Raw genomic sequence first — 20,318 nt, 5'->3', positions numbered from 1 at the left:
ATTTCAATAGTCCCTCTAGTTTCTGAATAAGAGACATTTGAAAGTCAAAAATCTGACCCTGTTTCCCTCCGTTACCACTTGTCTGGACCCAGATGTAGTTTCTAATAATTTTTGCTTCTGAAATCCACAGTTGCTTTCATATTCTTATAAATCAAGTGTTTCACATGAATATAAGAGAAAACGGTGGCCTCCAAGGGTCAAAAAAGAACATGGACTAAACTTTGGCGTGACAAAATCTCACGTTGTAGCTCCTTGTAGTGTCATTAAACAGCTCTACTTCACGTTTATTCAGTTACAGGTGGATTTACAGCTCAAAAACCCCAAGAAAATCAACATTCTGACTCTGAGCGCGGTCTCCTCTCCACAGATCTGAACTGTAACTCGGTCTGGTTTGGTCTCCGTGAAGATAGAAAGGTTTAAACATTCCAAACAAAGTATTTAACCAACCTTTTTTATCCAGAAAAGTGACACAGTGCAGCTTTAAATATGAAATGACAGGGCATAAGTGAAATTTTAACTCTAAGTCTACGGTAAACACTGTAATTCCTGCTTACGAACGCGTTTGTGCTCTGTTGTGGCGTTATCTCCTCGTGTAGTTGTGAGTTTCTTGCGCGTTTCTATTTGCGGCGAGTCTAATTTCGTCCTTCTCTTTGTGGGCGGTGTGAAAAAAGACTGAACCATCAAACGGTTTTTATCCCAAAGAGAACAGACCTCATTGAATTTCAAGTATTTGATCAGACACTTTTCCTCTTGTCATTTCTTTGACTTCGTCCCAAATACGGCAGATTGGAGTTCGGGAAACACCCACACGCGGCTCCAGCTTTGGGTTAACACTTTGGCAGCCGCTCCAACCTTATTACAATTCCCCCTGCGAGTTAGTACGGCTTTTTATTTCCAAAAAACTGTCAGAAATGCTTTGTTCTAAGTCGGATTGTCAGCGTCAGACACTAATCGATACTAAAACTGTGATGGCATGTTTTGTTTTTGGTTGTTAACTGATAATCACATGAGTTTCTTGTGAAAATATGAGTTTGTTACTTGTTAAATTATGTTTATGGACTCGCAATAGACCAGATTTGTTGTGGTTAAAGTTAAATTCTTCCAGACCTAAAGGCAATTTTAGTATATTTGTCTTCGCCTGGATTTTTTTTCTCAATTTTGCGATTAAAACTCCACCTTTTACCCCCTAATGAAGAGTTATACATCCTTTTTTTCGCCAGTACAACCTGTTATTTCAAAATCTGCTGCTGTAATAAAAGCTACAGGACCAGAAATACAAATGGAAAACAGAAAATAAAATAACTCTTTCATACAAAACACACAGCAAAAAATGTATCAACAACTTTTTGGACATAAAATTTTTTTTTTAATTTAGGGCCTTAGCTACAAAAGTGCAAAAATCAAGTCTGTAAGTAAACTAAAAATCTCCTTATTGCCTCAAAACAAAACAAAAAAGTGCAATGGCCCCATGACTTTCCTGGTGTCAGTCGTGGAAACAGCAGGTCCAGGACACAGAGACACATCACTTCCTGCATTTCCATGAGGTTTATTACATTTGGATTTGGACATTAGGACTGAAATAAACCTGAAAATAAAAACAACAAGGGATGCACAATTATGCAGATGTGTAATTTTCCATTTATTTGAGAAATAACTGCACTTAGAGCGACTTTTTCAATTGTTACAAACACAGACGCTCAGAGCATCGACCATTTTGACTCACTACACTCTTTGGCAAAGTTTGGACCAATCAAAATGGACGGAGCTCATGAGTTTGGTGGAAAACAAAACAAAAAGTTCCTATTGGACACTCCTTTTCCCTACATCATCACGCAGCCTGTGACGTAGAATAATGCCGAAAATATGCTCTCACTTTTTTTTATTCCTCCTTGAAAAGCTAAGTTTCTGTCTTTTACGGTTGGAAAGTTATGTGCGGTTACATAAAACATACTCCCAGGTATTGTGTACGATACCGTCGAGCTGGTAGGGTTAATGCTCATATCTTTGACGGACAAAATAGTGAAATAAAACCACCTTTATGACATAGAGAGGGTTAATACGGACATTTTAAGACCAAAATGACGAGTCTGACAGCAGCAGTTACACAGAGAGGGGCCACGGTTTTTCAATACAAAGTGAAATGTAGCCAGAGTCGATGGAGCCAGAAGTTCCCCCACGCTCACTTCGTATTTGGAACGTGAAGGTTAACTACGGTACATCCATTTATATCGACAGTCTAAGGGTATACGAGAGCGTTTTTTTAATATTCCTCAGCAGATTCTGGCTGTTCGACCTTATCCCTCGTCACGATGAAGACCTTGTAAAAGTCTGATCCTCGCACGCCGCGCTCTACTGTACCTTTAATCCAGAATAATAATGAGTGAAGGGCTCCTGTGTCTGTAACATCGCCTTCTCTTATCTGCGGATTTGAGGATTTGGTCCGATTCTCTCCGGGTTCACTCCGGTGTCTTTGTAAAACTGTATTTCCCGTTCGCTGCTTTTAAAAAAAATCTCCACACACACACACACACACACACACACACACACACACACACTGGCCCGAGCTCAGACACAGAAGAGCGGGCAGAAGAGAGCGCGGGATCAGATCGTTTCAAGGAATATGAGGGAGAAAAAAACAAGGTGGATGTGTGCAACTTAATTTATGAGAGTTGGGATTTTAATTTGAATGAATAGTCACAACCGGAATATCACAAAAATTACGACACTGTACCGCAAAATGTATTCTCCTTAATGTGTGTTTACTCGAAGGTTGTTCCGATACTGATACTGGTACCGGCAAAAGCTCACATACCGCACATTTTTCAGGTATCGGTGAGTACTCAGTAGAGATGCGCGGATTGCGGTTACAACCGCGGTATACGCGGTTAATCCGCGGGTCGGGCGGATGACGTGACGAAAAATTATATTTTAATTAAATTCGGGCGGGTGGCGGTTTAACTACTAAAAAAAAAAAAAAAAAGTTATTGTTAGTATTGTTACCTACATCTGAAAAGACGAGTGTCATTGTCTGTGCTTGTATGAAGTGTACGTCATGTCCTTAATTAGCCCATTTGACCTTTTTTTATGTTCTGAAGGTTCAGGTTGTGTCGGGTTATTGATGCCTAAGGTTTACGAGGCACATATTATATGCAGTTTATTTTATTATTTCTAATTTATTTCAGCTGTTTGCCATATTTATTTAGTTATGCTTTTTTTTTTTTTGTTTCGATATCAGATATATTTTAAAACACGCAGACATTATAGCGTAGACTGCCACTCGGGGGATTTAAAACTTAAAGAAAGACCGATGGAGTGAGGCTATGACTTTGAAATAACATCGGGCGATGGCAGAATGTTCAGAATGTAACAACATCCAACACGAAGGCAAGAAGGTTCAAAAACAGCCTAGTTGAAAAACGTTGTCAGTTAATTAGCTGCGCAAGAAAACCAGGTAAGTCTGGGGTTGTTACGGACAATTAAGAATGTGAACAAACACGCTGAGCGAATTTTGGAATGAATGAGCTGTAGAGTTTGCATTTTTATCGAGGCTCCTTAGTTTGTTTGCTGTATGATTGTTCTAAAATCTAAAATCAATCGGCGGATGGCGGCGGGTGCGGTTTTGAAAACCTTCGGTGCAAAATGGACAGCGGGCGGATGATGAGTTTTGTGTTGCGGTTGCGGATGAAAAAATAGCCCATCCGCGCATCTCTAGTGCTCAGACAAAAATGCTACAGCCAAAGCTCAGGGCAGGTTACATAAACCGGCTACAACAACAGAGCCAACTGGACTTTGTTTACTTTGCATAATTGGCCATGTACTCTGAGGATGAGCGTCGTTTTACAGGCCTCTCTTCTGTTTTCATTGATGCACTGTGGTTAGAAAGTGAACATCCTGAATATCTCAAACAGTATTTAATTCCATTCAGATCCTCTTACAGTTTACGTCAGGCAAATCAGATATTTAAACATAAAGCTCCTTCTGATTGGAACGATCTTCCTTCATCGATTCGTACATTAACTTCAGTCCCTTCGTTTAAAAGTTCTCTGGTTTAATATTTACAGAACCCATGTCATTGTTTTTGATCATTTTGTTGATTTTTTGTTGTTCATCTTGTTGTGACTATCTGTTTTTTTTTTTTTTTTTCCTCAAACTTGTTTTATTATGTGTCAAACAGTCAGGTGTGAGTGAGTGTGTGTGAGTGTGTTTGTGCTGATTTAGTTTTTTCATGCTTTTTTAAATTTATGTATCCTACTGTCTGCCCTACTGTATCTGTCTTTTGTTTTATCTGTCTCGAAACCCCCTCAAAAACGAGATGGCGAGACATCTCCAGGGGCTTATCCTCCAAATAAATAAATTCTAAATTCTAAATTTTCCCGACTGTTGCAATGGAAACACAATTACAACAGATGTCAGGAGAAGTGACTCGGATTCATCCACTACCGATACTCAATAGAATGCGGGATTAGACGCGAAAGGAGCGCCTTTGATTGGTTAATCCACCTGTCAATCACGCCGTTTGAGTTCACAGCTCCAGATCCACTCATGTTTGTAAAGTTTTTAGTCGGGGAGCCAAGTTAACTGTGACCCTAAGGACCAATAATTGAAGGGTCTGCTCTTCCAGAAATATCGTGGAATTTCTTTTTGGCCATTTTAGTGTTTGTGACCTTTTTTTTTTTTTATAGAAAATTCTGAAAAATCTAAATTTCATGAAATCCTCACTGGGTTGGGTAAACTGTCAATAAATGCATTCCAGATGTAAAGAACACGTGGTGACAACATTTAGTGAAAAAATAATTCTTAAAACACATTTCTACATGATTTTCCTCTTTACCTCATTGACAATCAACTCTACCAATGTGATTTCAGAATGTTGAGAGTTGCCTAACATTCTATTGAGGTTCCGGGTCTGTTGACGGCCAACTAGTAATGAAATCATCACAGATCCATTGATTTTGGTTGGATTTTTTTTTTTTTTTTTTTCTGTGAAATGAGTTTACTGTTTGGGGAAAATAATGACATATTGGCTTATGTCAAAACTTGGGTGAATAGCTGACTGCCAATGAGGTAAAGATGAAAATACTGGAAAAAAGTGAAAAAACGCCTTTTTTTTTTGCATTAAATTTATTACCTCCGCCAAGGAGGTTATGTTTTTGTCTGGTTTGTCTGTTTGTTTGTTTGTTTGTTTGTCTGTTTGTTTGTTTGTCTGTCTGTTTGTTTGTCTGTTAGCAACATAACTCAAAAAGTTATGGACCGATTTTGATGAAATTTTCAGGATTTGTTGGAAATGTGAAAAGGAAGAACTGATTTCATTTTGGGGCTGATCCGGAAGAAATCCTGGATTCTGGATCACTTTGAAATTTTAGTTAACATTGTGGTAAATGGGGCCAAAAATGTTGTTTCTCAATATCTCGGTTAATTATTGACCAAACCCCATGAAATTTGACTCAGGGATGGACAATGGGATCCTCTTTCATATTCCAAAGGCTGATCCGGATCTGATCCAGAAGACTGATTTTATCGCAATTTATATAAAAAATGGGGGTAGTCCTTGGCGGAGGTCTGCGCTCTCTGACTGCTTTTCTAGTTTATTTATTTATTTAACCTTTATTTTACCAGGCAAAACATTAAGAACAAATTCTTATTTACAATGTTGGCCTGGGCATGTCAGAGCAGCCAAGGGATGGGGAGTTAAAACAATTAGACACTCAACATAATTCATTAAAACATAAAACAAACATTTACATCAGTCTCTAAAAATCTCCTTTCGTTTCATTAGTAAAACATTTACACGTGTCTTTAAATATTACCTTCAGTTTACATTTAAAAGCAGAAAGAGAAATGAAGGAGTCCAGTTTAAGTGAGCTTTGAGCCAAATTCCAGTCATTAGCAGCAGCACCTCGAAATGACATGAGGCCAAGAGACGACCTGGACTTTGGAAAATGAGCCAAAATCATGTAGAAATTAGTTTTTCACTGAATGTTGTCACCACGTGTGTTCTTTACATCTGGAATGTATTTACTGACAGCTTACCCAACCCACTGAGGATTTCGGGAAATTTACATTTTTCAAAATTTTCTATCAAAAAATGAAGGTCACAAACACTAAAATGGACCCAGAAGAGCAGACCCTTCAATTATCGGTCCTTAGGGTCACATTTAACAAAAAAAACAAAAACACAAAATGTATAACAAACGATGTCAGGTTCAATCCATTTTTGAGACTTTGGCTACTCAGACGGACTTTAAACCTGCACTACGGAACTTTTCTGCTCACGTATCGATGTGGAGATAAAAATTTGTGATATGTTTTTTGGTAAAATCGCCTCATCTCTCCAGCCACATCCTCACACTTTTACAAATAGTCGAGTAGCCAAAGTTTCAAAAATGGATTGAACCTGACATCGTTTGCCATCCATTTTATTTGTGTTTTTTTGTTGTTGTTGTTAAATGTGACCCTAAGGACCGATAATTGAAGGGTCTGCTCTTCCAGAAATATCGCAAAAAAAAAAAGAAAATTTCCTGAAATCCTCACTGGGTTGGGTAAAGTGTCAATAAATGCATTCCAGATGTAAAGAACACATGTGGTGACAACATTCAGTGAAAAAACACCTTATTTTTTTGCATTAAATTGAGCCAAAATCACGTAGAAATGTGTTTCAGGAATTATTTTTTCACTGAATGTTGTCACCACGTGTGTTCTTTACATCTGGAATGCATTTATTGACACTTTACCCAACCCACTGAGGATTTCAGGAAATTTTCGTTGTTCAGAATATTTTATCAAAAAATGAAGGTCACTTTTTTTTTTTTTTTTTTTTTTTTTTTGCGATATTTACGGAAGAGCAGACCCTTCAATTATCGGTCCTTAGGGTCACATTTAACAAAAAAAACAAAAACACACAAATAAAACGTATGGCAAACGATGTCAGGTTCAATCCATTTTTAAGACTTCGGCTACTCGACTATTTGTAAAAGTGTGAGGATCTGACTCGAGAGATGAGGCGAGTTTACTAAAAAACATATCACAAATTGTTATCTCCATATGGATACGTGAGCAGAAAAGTTCCGCAGTGCAGGTTTAGAGTCCGTCCGAGTCGCTTCCCGTATCGACTCGTCAGGCCCCCGCGCTCCGGCCGGTGAGCGTGTTTGGAGTTCACTAATTGCTGTGGAGGGAGTTGACAGTGGGATTGTCAGCCGCTGTTAGCTTTACCGCTTTCCACTCCGCTACCTGGGAAACGGGCTAATTGAGCGGCCGGCGCGTCTTCATTACGAGCTGACAGGGACCTCCGGAACAGGACCGCACACCCGAGCCTCTGGGACTAAAGGAGGAGGAGGAGGAGGAGGAGGTATACAAGAGGTACGACGGAGCAGATACACGACTCAATCTGAACACAAAGAGAGCACTGGGATGGACTTTAATGACCACGTTTACATCATGTTTTAATTCCGAATTAACTGAATCCACGGAAAACTCGTCTTTATTTAATTCCGTTCGGCGTCTGGGGGTGGGGAAGGTTCTGATCGGACAGAGACGCCAACGAAGAAAACGCAAACACTTCAGCTGCTCCCGGATTTTCTGTCGTCTCGGTTTGTCGTCGCGTCACGGACACAGACGCGAAACGCAAACTTTTCCCGTGGTCGTCCCGAAGATAATTCTCTCGTCACGCTTTACGTCTGTCGGCCGAGGAGGAGAAGGGAAGAGCGTCGGAGAAGGGAGGAAGAAGATAAAACCTCAGCCCACTCCCGCATCCCGCTCACAAATCCAAAGAGACGTGGAGGAAAGTCCGAAGCCAGGACTGGTGGAGCCAACAAACATGCGCCGAACAACCGGGATTATTTTTAAAAAGATTAAATGTTTACATGATCGAGGGATAAATTAATTCGGCTTTAAAATCGGAAAAAAACACTCACTTACTTCGGAATTAAGTTTAATTCTGAATAATCGTTTTCATCAGGACTTTTTAAAGCGGATTTAAAAAATTTTTTTTCCAGAATTAAATTATTTTTATTCAGAATTAAAGCTCTCATGTAAGGTGACTGACCCTTTACCAAAATATTATAATACATTTTTCCATGTGTTACTTTTACTTTTACCTGAGTGTTTTGTTTTGTTTTTGTTTTTATTTTTAAGAAGAATAAACGTTTACATGATCGAAGGAGAAATAAATTCAGAATAAACCACCCACTTGCTTCGGAATTAAGTTTAATTCTGTCTCGGTGCGTATTTTAATTTTAAATTTTATTCTTTCTGGTTTATTTGCCCTGAAGTTCTGTGACTAGAAGGACTTGCTTGAAAAATCGTTGCAGTTTTGTGGACAAACATGTCATCTTCTTTTACAGTGACGTGTTTACTTTTGTGCTTTAGAAAATCATTGTTAAACTTCATGACGAGAAACGAGAAGCAGCCAGAGAAGCACCGGGGCTCAGCCGGGACTCAACCGGGACTCAACAAGGACTCAATCAGGACTCAACAAGGACTCAACAAGGACTCAACAAGGACTCAACAAGGACTCAACAAGGACTCAATCAGGACTCAACAAGGACTCAATCAGGACTCAACCAGGACTCAACAGGGACTCAACAGGGACTCAACAGGGACTCAACCGGGACTCAACCGGACTCAACCAGGACTCAACCAGGACTCAACCAGGACTCAACAAGGACTCAACAAGGACTCAACAAGGACTCAACAGGGACTCAACAGGACTCAATCAGGACTCAATCAGGACTCAACAAGGACTCAACAGGGACTCAACAGGACTCAACCGGGACTCAACCAGGACTCAAAGGACTCAACACAACAGGACTCAACAAGGACTCAATCAGGACTCAACAAGGACTCAACAGGGACTCAATCAGGACTCAACAAGGACTCAATCAAGGACTCAATAAGGACTCAACAAGGACTCAACCAGGACTCAACAAGGACTCAATCAGGACTCAATCAGGACTCAACAAGGACTCAATCAGGACTCAATCAGGAGTCAACAAGGACTCAGTCGGGACTCAGCAGGACTCAACAAGGACTCAACAAGGACTCAATCAGGACTCAACAAGGACTCAATCAGGACTCAACAAGGACTCAATCAGGACTCAATCAGGACTCAACAAGGACTCAATCAGGACTCAACAAGGACTCAATCAGGAGTCAACAAGGACTCAGTCGGGACTCAGCAAGGACTCAGCAGGGACTCAACCGGGACTCAACCGGGACTCAATCAGGATTCAACAAGGACTCAAAACAAGGACTCAACAAGGACTCAATCAGGACTCAACAAGGACTCAACACAGGACTCAACAAGGACTCAATCAGGATTCAACAAGGACTCAAAAACAAGGACTCAACAAGGACTCAACAAGGACTCAACCAACACCAAACTAGGACTGACCCAGGACCAAAACAGGCCTGAAGCAGAACTAAAACAGAGCTGAACCGAAACAGAAGGTCAACGGAACTAAGACAAAACCAAGACAAAACCTGGGACTAAACAAGGACTAAACCAGTACTGAACCTGGACTGAACAAAAACTGAATCAAGACTGAACCAGGAGTGAACACGAGGACTAAACAAGGACTAAAACAAGTCTCAACTGGTACTAAGTAAAAAATAAACCAAGACTGAACCAGAACTAAACCAACACCAAACTAGGACTGAACTAGGACTAAACCCGGACTAAAACCCAATAACAACCCCAGAGGATCCCAGAGTATTACCAGTAAAAATACATTTACCACATTTAGTAAACAAATTGTCGACATTTCTGATTTACAAACCCAAAGTCGGTCTTACCTCTCTCTGGGTGAGCTTCTGTTTGTCCATCTGTTTGACCTTGGGGCTGTTGGCCAGCAGGTGGCGCAGTTTCACGTAGCTCTTCCACAGCTTCTGATATCTGTCAAAGAATAAAGAACAACATTATTTACTCTTTACCACAAGTACTTTTTTTGTTATTTATGAAAAAAACATGACAAATTGGAATGTGTTTTAATCGAAAGCTTTATTTCTTTGCAATTTGTGAAAAAATGTCATTTCAGCTGAAGCAAGATGAGGTCAGGGGCATTACAATTCTTAAAAATTACACCTACACGGAGTTAAAATTGTACATTCTTTGTTTAAGTCAAATTAAAAAGTCCAATATTACACAAAATGGATTCTTGTGAGCTTTAAGTCCTGTTCAAATGTTGTTTCCTTCTAAAAAAAACAGAGCTGGAGTTGTGTTTTGTTTCATTCACACTAGGGCTGTCGGGGTTAGGGAATTTCTCCTGCGGTGCGATTTAGCGGCTCAACAGCGCGATATGCGGTGATATCGCACCCCCTCCCCCACCGCACATCCCCTGGAGTTATAATATTTCCAGCGGCTCTGAAAACTCTCTGATGATGCTCTTGTTGAAGATGCACGTGTGTCTTGGTTGTTGTGTGGATACAGAGTGTGTAGAAGTAACGTTTGGCTTTGGAACAAGTGTCGCTGCATCTCTCCAGCGCTCACTGCGGCAGCTCGGGTCAGAGTCCTGCGCCGGGTCGGGTCAGAGTCCTGGGCCGGGTCGGGTCAGAGTCCTGGGCCGGGTCGGGTCAGAGTCCTGCGCCGGGTCGGGTCAGAGTCCTGCGCCGGGTCGGGTCGGGTCGGGGCAGAGTCCTGCGCCGGGTCGGGCCAGAGTCCTGCGCCGGGTCGGGTGCGCCTCGGGGAGTCCTGCGCCAGGTCGGGTCAGAGTCCTGCGCCGGGTCGGGTCAGAGTCCTGGACCTGGTCATGTCAGAGTCCTGGACCTGGTCGTGTCAGAGACCTGCACCGGGTCGGGTCACAGTCCTGCACCGGGTCGGGTCACAGTCCTGCACCGGGTCGGGTCACAGTCCTGCACCGGGTCGGGTCAGTTCGTCCTGGGTTCATCCTGGGTTCGTCCTGGGTTAATTTTGGGTTAGTCTAGGATTAATCCTGGGTTAGTCTTGGGTAAGTCTAGGATTCGTCCTGGGTTAGTCCTGGGTTAGTCCTGGGTTACTCCTGGGTTAGTCCTGGGTTAGTACGGGCACGGGCGGTAACAGGTGGAATGTTATCGGGTTCGGGCGGGTGCGGGTCTCTACAAATGGACCCGTGCAGGACTTTGGGTCGGGTCACGTTGGTCTCGTGCGGTGATCACGGTGGCCCAACATGTACCGCGGTGATTCATTTTTACGGTTATTGCGACATATTTGAGTAACTCTTCCATCATCATCATCATCACGAGGTGGAACAGTGTTTTCTGTTTGAGAGAAGAACTAAAACAGCCTAAATGTGCAGGATTTGTGTGTTAAACATGTGTGAATGAAACAAAAAAACACAACTCCAGGTCTGTTTGTGAAGAGAAAACAACATTATAACAGACGAGAAAACAGTGTAATATGGGCCCTTTAACATTTTACAAATAGCTGATTTTAGGTTATTGTATTTTTTGATAATCGTTATTGTTATCTAGACTATTCAGAGTCTAAAACACACACCAAAAATCTGTTATCTTTATTACTGTAGTACACACACACACACACACACACGGCAAAAACTAAACTCTGGCCAAGTTAACATGTCGTTTTATCGTGATCTGAGCACATTTAATTTGACAAGTAAAATTATCCACCAAAGGAACACGACTTTTTGTACTTAAAATATGAAAATACATCTCGCCGAACTTAAGAAAAATATCATCTCTTTGCACTCTGTAATTTCTTGTTTCTATGGAGATTAGGGCCCGACTGATGTATCGTTTGGCCAGTATGACAGGTCTAAATCGAGCTGATATTTGTTGATAATAAACGTGGGCATGTTACACCTCCTTATAAAGCTTAGACTCTCTATATTGTGTCAATTTAATCCAATTTACAGACAGATAAATATTTCTATTTGTGGCTCCGCATCAGTATTTATCAGAGGAATAATTTGTTTGTGTGTGTGATGCCGTACTGCCCCTGAACGCACCACCAGAGTCAGAGCTTTTGTGTTTGATACTGATGATAAATAATAGTGAACTTCAGCGCAGTTTAGGCCAGAAACAAAACTACTGTTGTTTTTTATCAAAGTGCGAGTGCGGAGAAGAGAGCGCTGTCCAATAGAGAGAGGACACACAGAGCTGCTGTCAACATGCTGGATTACAGCGCAAAAAAATATTTATCTGGATATATTTTGCTAAATCTTGATACACGATATATGTCTCAGGAATAATAACACCCCAAAAACTACTATAAAAACAAACCAGCCAAATTCTACAAGATATTTTTTTACTGAAGTGCTGAGAGCTGACAGTTCATGCAGGAACAAAGTGCTTCTCCGACATTTACTGTACACTAAAATAATAATTTAACTGTAAAATAACGGGAGAAATAAAACATATTTCCCTCGTTTCATTCAAAAATAAAACAACTCAACTCAAGCTCATGTTTGCATTAAAGGTTGTATAGAGGATTTTCCAAGGAACGAGAAATCCAGCGACTGTTTGTCCTTTTTCAAATGTTGCGCATGTGTGAAACCACCCCCCCTCCCCTACAGCTCCTACGTAGAAACACCTCCTCTGCTTCAGTCGCGCCATCGCTGGAATGAATCTTCAAGAATCACCTTAGTTTGGCTTCGCTGCTTTTCCCCTTGTCTTCTTCTTTCAGCGACCTCAAAAACGGACTTTCTTTTGCGGCGAACTGCTCCTGGATTCTTGTCGCCATTGCAACAAACTTTGTGCGAACTGCGAGGAAGATATAGGTCAAAAAAAGCCGGTAAGAACTGTTGCGTTGGTGGAGTAAACGGCGTCTGTGCATCTTGCGTCTGTGGACTGAGTGACAGTCGTACGTAAACCACGTAGGGAGTTTGATTGACAGCCTGTCAGCTCACAGATAACGAGGCAGTGTCGTTATCTATTGGCAAATGTTTAGCCCCACCACGTCCAGAGTTGATGAATTTTTATTGTCTTTTTTTTGGTCATCATAATTACAAGGCTCCTGCATCTCTATAATCTATCACTGACAATTTGAAACAAAAAAAATCCTCCATACAACCTTTAACTCTGTGTTACGACCCAGCTCGTTGGGGTGAGGGAAGTAACAAAAACAAAACCAAGATGTAAAATGGAATAAATTAAATAATGATTAATTAACAGGAATGTAAAGGTAAGTCAACAAAACAATACTAAATATATACAGAAAATAACCTCAACTAAGAAACAAAAACAACAGACAACGAGTTTTGTGCCAGAAAAGGGGTCACGCAGGTTTACACAAACAAGTGGTTAAACTAACGGACACACACACAAAACTAAAACACAATTACCCCAAATTAAACCACGTGAGCCCACAAACAGAATCGAGTGACCAAATTTAAAAAAAAAAAAGGCACAAAACAGAACTAAACTACAGACCTAAACACACACGAACATGAACACAAACACAAAATGGCAGACGGGCCACCAAGACCAGCAGCCCCAATCAGGTGCAAGCAATCTTCTTAAATAGGGGGCGGAATCTGCAGGTGAGGTGGGCGTAGACATGCCCCACCAATCACGAGCCAGGTCTCCCACAGCGGGAATCAAGATGTTCCACCAAAATATTTTAAAACGCACAAAACACATTACAAATTAAGGCCTGGGGCTGTAACACTCTGATAACCGTACGAGAACCAGAACCATGAGCTCCTTCAGCAGAGGAAGCTCGGAAGGTTCATTATTTTAACAGATCCATGTTTCTCATCAGTGTGAGGAGCTCTGAGGTTTCCCACAATCCACTGCAGATCAAACTTAATGTTTCCAAACACTATTGGTCAAGTGACACTGCAGCAGATTCTCAATTAAAATCTTCTGCATAAATATATTTTACATTACTACACATAAAAACCAGAACCACATCATCATAACGTGTTTAATTCAGCTTTGCAAGTTTGTTTACGTTTTACAAAAATGAAACAAAAAGCGCAGAAAAAAACAGCTCAGTCCTTCAGAATTAAATATAAGCATTATATCAATAAACTCATTACGTCAGAATCAATTTTGTGTTTAAAAAAATGTCGACATATTTTAAAAATCAAGATATTGCCTGCCCCTATTGGATTATATTATTTTTAGGGACGTTTGTTTTGAGCCAGGAATTAAAACGACACTTCTTGGTGCAGACTTGTGATCTGAGAGGAGCCTGTGTGAGACTGAAGGCTGCAAATGTGACAGTTTTGAAGCTACTTTTCGTTCTCTCTTATTGGTTTGCACTTCTGCTGTAGCTCCCACACATACAGTCTGTTTTCTTACACTTGTCGACTGTAAAGTGACTACAGAAAGCAGCTGTCGTTACTGAACACGCACTGATATGTAAATGAGCTGTGAACAGAGGTGAAACATTCCAGACAAAGCAATAACCTCTCCAAGAAGAAAAGCGTTTGATTCAAGACAATTTAAGACATTTTAACGTCTCTAAATATTTGTTTTTGCAGGACACGGACAGACAAACCACATTGTCTCTGATTAGAATTTCAAAAGCAGAGCACAGAGTCAAGGTTAAGGCGACAAGTAGACGCTACGATAACCACAAGCACCTCCACCACCAGCTCCACCATCCACCACCAGCTCCACCACCACCAGCTCCACCTCCACCAGCTCCACCTCCACCAGCTCCACCAGCAGCTTCACCCTCCCCCCACGTCCGTGCGATTTCACCCCAGCCTCGAGAGCCGCTCTGGGGGCAGCGAGTCACCGCTCTGCCCCCGTCCAATGCACATACACACACACACAAACACACACACTCTGATACGACTGGAAGAGATGGAGAGATGGAGAGATGGAGGAGAAATGGAGAGAAGAAAGACGGAGGAAAGAGGGAGGACAGATTGAGAGATGAAGGAGAGATGGAGGAGTGGAGGAGAGAGGGAGGAGGGGAGAGAGGAGAGATGGAGAGAAGGAGAGATGGGAGAGAGAGGGAGGAGAGATGGAGGAGAGAGGAGGAGAGAGGAGAGAGATGGAGGAGCGATGGAGAGCGATGGAGGAGCGAGAGGAGGAGGAGAGATGGAGGAGAGATGGAGGAGAGATGGAGGAGAGATGGAGGAGAGATGGAGGAGAGATGGAGGAGAGATGGAGGAGGGAGGAGAGATGGAGGAGAGATGGAGGAGAGATGGAGGAGAGAGGAGAGAGAGAGGAGAGAGGGAGGAGAGAGGGAGGAGAGATGGAGGAGCGATGGAGGAGCGATGGAGGGAGAGAGATGGAGGAGAGAGAGAGATGGAGAGATGGAGGAGAGATGGAGGAGAGAGGATGGAGAGAGAGGAGGAGAGATGGAGAGATGGAGGAGAGAGGGGAGAGATGGAGGAGGGAGGAGAGATGGAGGGAGAGAGATGGAGGAGCGATGGAGGAGAGAGGGAGGAGAGAGGGAGGAGAGATGGAGGAGAGAGGGAGGAGAGATGGAGGAGCGAGGGAGGAGAGATGGAGGAGGAGGAGGAGAGATGGAGGAGAGAGGGAGGAGAGATGGAGGAGCGATGGAGGAGAGGAGGGAGGAGAGATGGAGGAGCGATGGAGGAGAGAGGGAGGAGAAGAGGACAACTGGAAATTGACAGAAGATTGAGGATAGAAAGTTCCAAGTTTTTCACGAATCTTCAAAACATTTTTAAGTCACAAATGAAAAGTAGAATTAAAACAAGACTAAACCAGGACTGAAAATGGACCAAACCAGGACCAAAGCAGACCAAACCAGGACTAAACCTGGACCAAACCAGGACCAAACCAGGACTAAACCAGGACTAAACCAGGACTAAACCAGGACTTAACAAAAAAAAAAATGTCCTAACTCTGAGCCTGCTTGCATCTCCACAAACCTCCTACTTGTCCTGACAGAAATATTACTGTCACCTAAAAAAGTTACAGACTATTACTTTAACTTTCAAAAAAATTGATACTATCATGATCTGCAAACGTCACCGTAGCGACGCCGCGGATGACATCATTACGAAACGGATGGAGTTTTGGCTCCACTAATGTGCCTCGTCCCCACGGCGGAGCGTTTGATCCCGTCAGGCTCCGGACCAGAAGAGGAGGACAAATTTATGGACGTGTTGGGACATCATTAGGATCGGCAGGATCGGCAGGGGGGGCAGGGGCAGCAGGGGCGGCAGGAGCGGGCCGACGAGAGGAGGGTGTGCTGGGGCTAATGAAGCGTGCAGAGAGGGCAGAGGAGCGTAGGATGCAGAGGAGAAAGAAGAGGAGAAAGAGGTGTGGACAGACACATGCAGACTGATGAAATAAGGCAGAAGATATGAGATGAAAAAAGAGAGAGCGGAAGAGTGGAGGTGGAGAGGAAGTGGAGTGGAGGAGTAAAGGTGGAGGAGAGTTTGGGGCAGTGCTTTGGTGATTTTGACATAATATAGAGCTGCTCTCTACAAGCTCCACCCCCATCCCCAATTATACTATTCTATTTTTGAATAGAATATATATATATATATATATATATATATATATATATAAATATATATATAAATATATATAATATATATAATATATAATTTATTGTATTTTACTGTATTTGTTTTTTTTATTTTTATGTTTTGATTCTATTGTATTTTATTGTATTTATTTTATTTTTATATTATATAGTATTTTACTTGTTATATTTTATTATATTTATTTAAATTGCTTTTTTTTTTTTTGCTTTTTTTTAAAAGTTATTATTTATTTATTTATCTATTATCTATTTATTTATTCACTCTTCCTTTCCATTCTTTTCTATTTATTTTATTTTATTTTTTTATATTTTGATTTATTATATTTTATTGTTTATATTTTTATTCTATTGTATTTTCTTTGTTATATTTTATTCTATTCTATTTTTTTTTTTTTTAAAGTTTGTTATTTATTTTCAGTTCAGGTTTTTTATTTTTATTTATCTATTAATTTATTCATCCATGATGCTATTCTATTTGGTTGTGTGTATGTATATGTATATATATATATATATATATATATATATATATATATATAATTTATTGTATTTTACTGTATTTGTTTTTTTAATTTTATGTTTTGATTCTATGTATTTATTGTATTTATTTTTATTTTATATTATATAGTATTTTACTTGTTTATATTTTATTATATTTATTTAAATTGCTTTTTTTTTTTTTGCTTTTTTTTAAAGTTATTTATCTATGATCTATTTATTCACTCTTCCTTTCCATTCTTTTCTATTTATTAATTTTTTAATATTTTGATTTATTTAATTTTATTGTTTATATTTTTATTCTATTTATTTTATTTGTTATATTTTATTCTATTATATATTTTTTTTAAAGTTGTTATTTATTTATTTAGTTCAGTTTTTTTATTTTATTTATTTAGAATTATTTATTAAATGTTTATATATTTATGTTTTATTCTGTTTAATTACAGTTTATTATTATTATTTATTTTATTTAACTTTTATTTTTTCTTTCAGTTCTGTTTATTATTTATTTATTTACTTATTTTACCATTCTATTCTATTAGGTTTTATTTAAAAAAATATATATATTTATTTTATTGTTTATAGTTTTTGTTCTATTTTATTTTGTTAACTAATAAAAAGCACGTCGTGAATAACGACCCAACTTTACAAGCGGTTATAAAACAAAAAAAATTTAATAGTTCGAGGGTTCCAGACCTTCTCGTCTCCATGGAGATGTCATTGCTTTGCCTGAAATGTCCCACAGTACAGCTTTGTTATTCTTCTGTTTGTCCATTAGTTATAACCACAGCGGTGACTATTCTTCTTATTCAACAGTTTCAGGTGTTTTTTATTGTCAAAAAAAACTTACTTGGCCTGTCGATCTCCACAGAGACGTCAACCGGGGAGACCAGACCTGCACCGGAAAGTTACGCATTGCATCTTTAATTATCCTACCTTTCTCCATTACAATTAAACTGAGGGAAAAAGCTTAATTATAGACTCGTATTGTCGTCTTAATTAGCCCCAGAAAAAGCTGTTAAGGCCGAGATTATGAGCTCTGAGGCGTCTCCGTCGCACGCGCCGCTGAACGATCGAGAGCACAAAAGAACGACAGCGAGAGGCGGAGAGAGAGAAAGAGAGAGAAAGCGAAAGAGAGGAACCCGGGAGCCCAGAGTCCCCAGTCCTCTCTCTGACCTTTCATAGATCCTGATGAGCTCTGCCTCTCCTCACACAGATGGAATTAACATACGCTGCAGCCGTCTGTCAGAGGATTCTAATCAGGCTCTTCATAACCACAGAGAGAGAGAAAGAGAGGGATGGAGATTTTAAAGGTCCTACATTACGATGAATTAACTCCTGCGAGCTTTTAGCCGTGTTCGAATGGTGCTCCCTCCTCAGAAACAGACCCGGAGCTGCGTTTTCTGTCATTTATTAGTCGTATTTCCGCATCTGAAAAGCTCAAAATGCTGTTATGAAGTGGTAGTTTAAGTGAACTGCTCCTTTTTTATCTTTAGTTCAGTCGAGATTGGCAATTCCAGGGCTGAAATGATCCAAATCCAGCGAAGGTGTGGAGTTTAAAAACACTTTTATTATGGGTGGGTCCCTGTTTTTTGAGCCTGTGGATTTATCAAAAAAAACAACAACATTGATTCGTTCGAGTTTAACACAAGAAATGTCCCTCGTCTCTGTATTTTTTACCAATCCGATCCCTACCAACAATAAAGAGAGACATACATCGTCATTTGTTTCGGTAAAATACAAAAAAATCTACTTAAAAACGACCAAAACACAAAGAAAATGTGACTATACTTACTGACTCGTATGTTCGTCATGAATGAAATTGTGAAACGAGTGCGTAATTAAGGAAAATTGTTCTGCTCTCGGCACTAACGTGAGTCAGAATAGTCGCATTTTATTTGTGTTTTTGTCGTTTTTGAGCAGGTTTTCTGTATTTTACCTAAACAAATGTCAGTTTATGCGTCTCTTTCCTCGGCCCCGACGATATAATCAGCTGATATGGGTGACATATCGGTGATCGGAATAAATCTTGTCGATCTGGGCCGAGAGTCGACGTTGGCATGTTATAGCTCGTTATAAAGCGTAGACTCTCTATTTTACATCAAATTTACCGTATTTTCCGCACTATTATACGCTCCGGATTATAAGGATTATTACAAAACTCGTTGTCTGTTGTTTTGTTTCTTAGTTTAGGTTATTTTCTGTATATATTTAGTATTGTTTTGTTGATTTACCTTTACATTCCTGTTAATTAAACGTTATTTACCACATTTTCTGGGCTATTAGTCGCTCTGGATTATGCGGACGCACTGTCATTAAATGGTCTATTTTTGAACTTTTTTCACAAATAAACCACGTGGGACTTTAAAGGAAACCCAACACTGGTGATGGGTGAGTGGTTTTGTTTGTTTGTTCGTTCACGGTGACTCTGGGCTTTGTTCAGTTGTGGCGTGTAGGGAGGGTGTGTCTGGGACCAACGGATTGTCGGCGTGTTCGCAGTGACTCAGTTGTTCAGTCGTGTCTAGAAGCGGCACATCGCGCTCGCTTTTTCGGTTCGTTCCTCCGTTCCGTTCCTCGTCGGCGTGGAGTGATGAGTGTGTCTGTGGGTGTGTTTCGCTGTGCGGTCGCTGTCTGCTCCGTGTGTGTTTGTGTGTTCTGCGGGTGGTGTGGCTTTGTAGTTTACTGAAGTCGTGCTGGGACACCTGAGTGGATTCGTGTATGGGGCGCTCTGACTTGTGGGGCGTGCGGTCGTTTTATGATGGGTTAGAGGCTTAAGAGGGCGCCTAATAGCCAGGAAAATACAGTAATCTAATTTACAGACAGATAAATGTCCTAATATGTGGCTCTGCATCAGTATTTATCTGCCCCTGAACGCACCACCAGAGTCACGTCTTGTTCTTGTTTACATCAGAGTGATCCACGATACTGACGATAAAAAAAAGTGAACTTCAGCACAGTTTGGGCTAGAAACAAAACTACTGCTGTTTTTTATAAAAGTGCGAATCGGAGAAAAGAGGACACACGCAGCTGCTGCCAACATGCTGGATTATATTCTTTTTATGGATGACTGTTTTGAGTCTGGATTAAAAGGACACTTATTTGTGAAGACTTGTGATCTGAGAGGTGTCTGTATGAGCGCTGAGTGTTGCAAATGTGTCGGTTTTGGAGCTTGTTCTTTCTCATTGGTTAGTGATTAGCTGCTGTGAGCTCCCACACTTAAACCGCCTGTTTTCTCTGACATTGTCCTCATGTAAAGTGACTCTAGTGGCTGTATATGCGTAACTGGACCTGCATTGATATGTAAATGAATAGTGAATAGTGTGAATTGTATGATTAATTTCCGTAGCGCACAAAGAATTACCACTAAAGGCTAACAATGGTAGTTTACTTTCTTTATTGGTTGTAATGT

The 20,318-nt window shown here is 40.5% G+C and overlaps 1 protein-coding gene across 1 annotated transcript in view; it reads right to left on the bottom strand.

The window, feature by feature from the left end:
- drosha (drosha ribonuclease III) overlaps window positions 1-20,318 on the bottom strand; it is a 322,738-nt gene that overhangs the window by 235,818 nt on the left and 66,602 nt on the right. Inside the window, 1 exon segment of the mRNA XM_055151233.1 lies at window positions 9,790-9,889. Coding sequence (XP_055007208.1) covers window positions 9,790-9,889 — 100 coding nt within the window.

The sequence above is a fragment of the Boleophthalmus pectinirostris genome, unplaced genomic scaffold (genome assembly GCF_026225935.1).
Source record: "Boleophthalmus pectinirostris isolate CB_2022bp ecotype Guang Dong unplaced genomic scaffold, ASM2622593v1 HiC_scaffold_15, whole genome shotgun sequence".
In the NCBI taxonomy this organism is placed as follows: Eukaryota; Metazoa; Chordata; class Actinopteri; order Gobiiformes; family Gobiidae; genus Boleophthalmus; species Boleophthalmus pectinirostris.
This window is presented reverse-complemented; position numbering and strand designations above follow the sequence as displayed.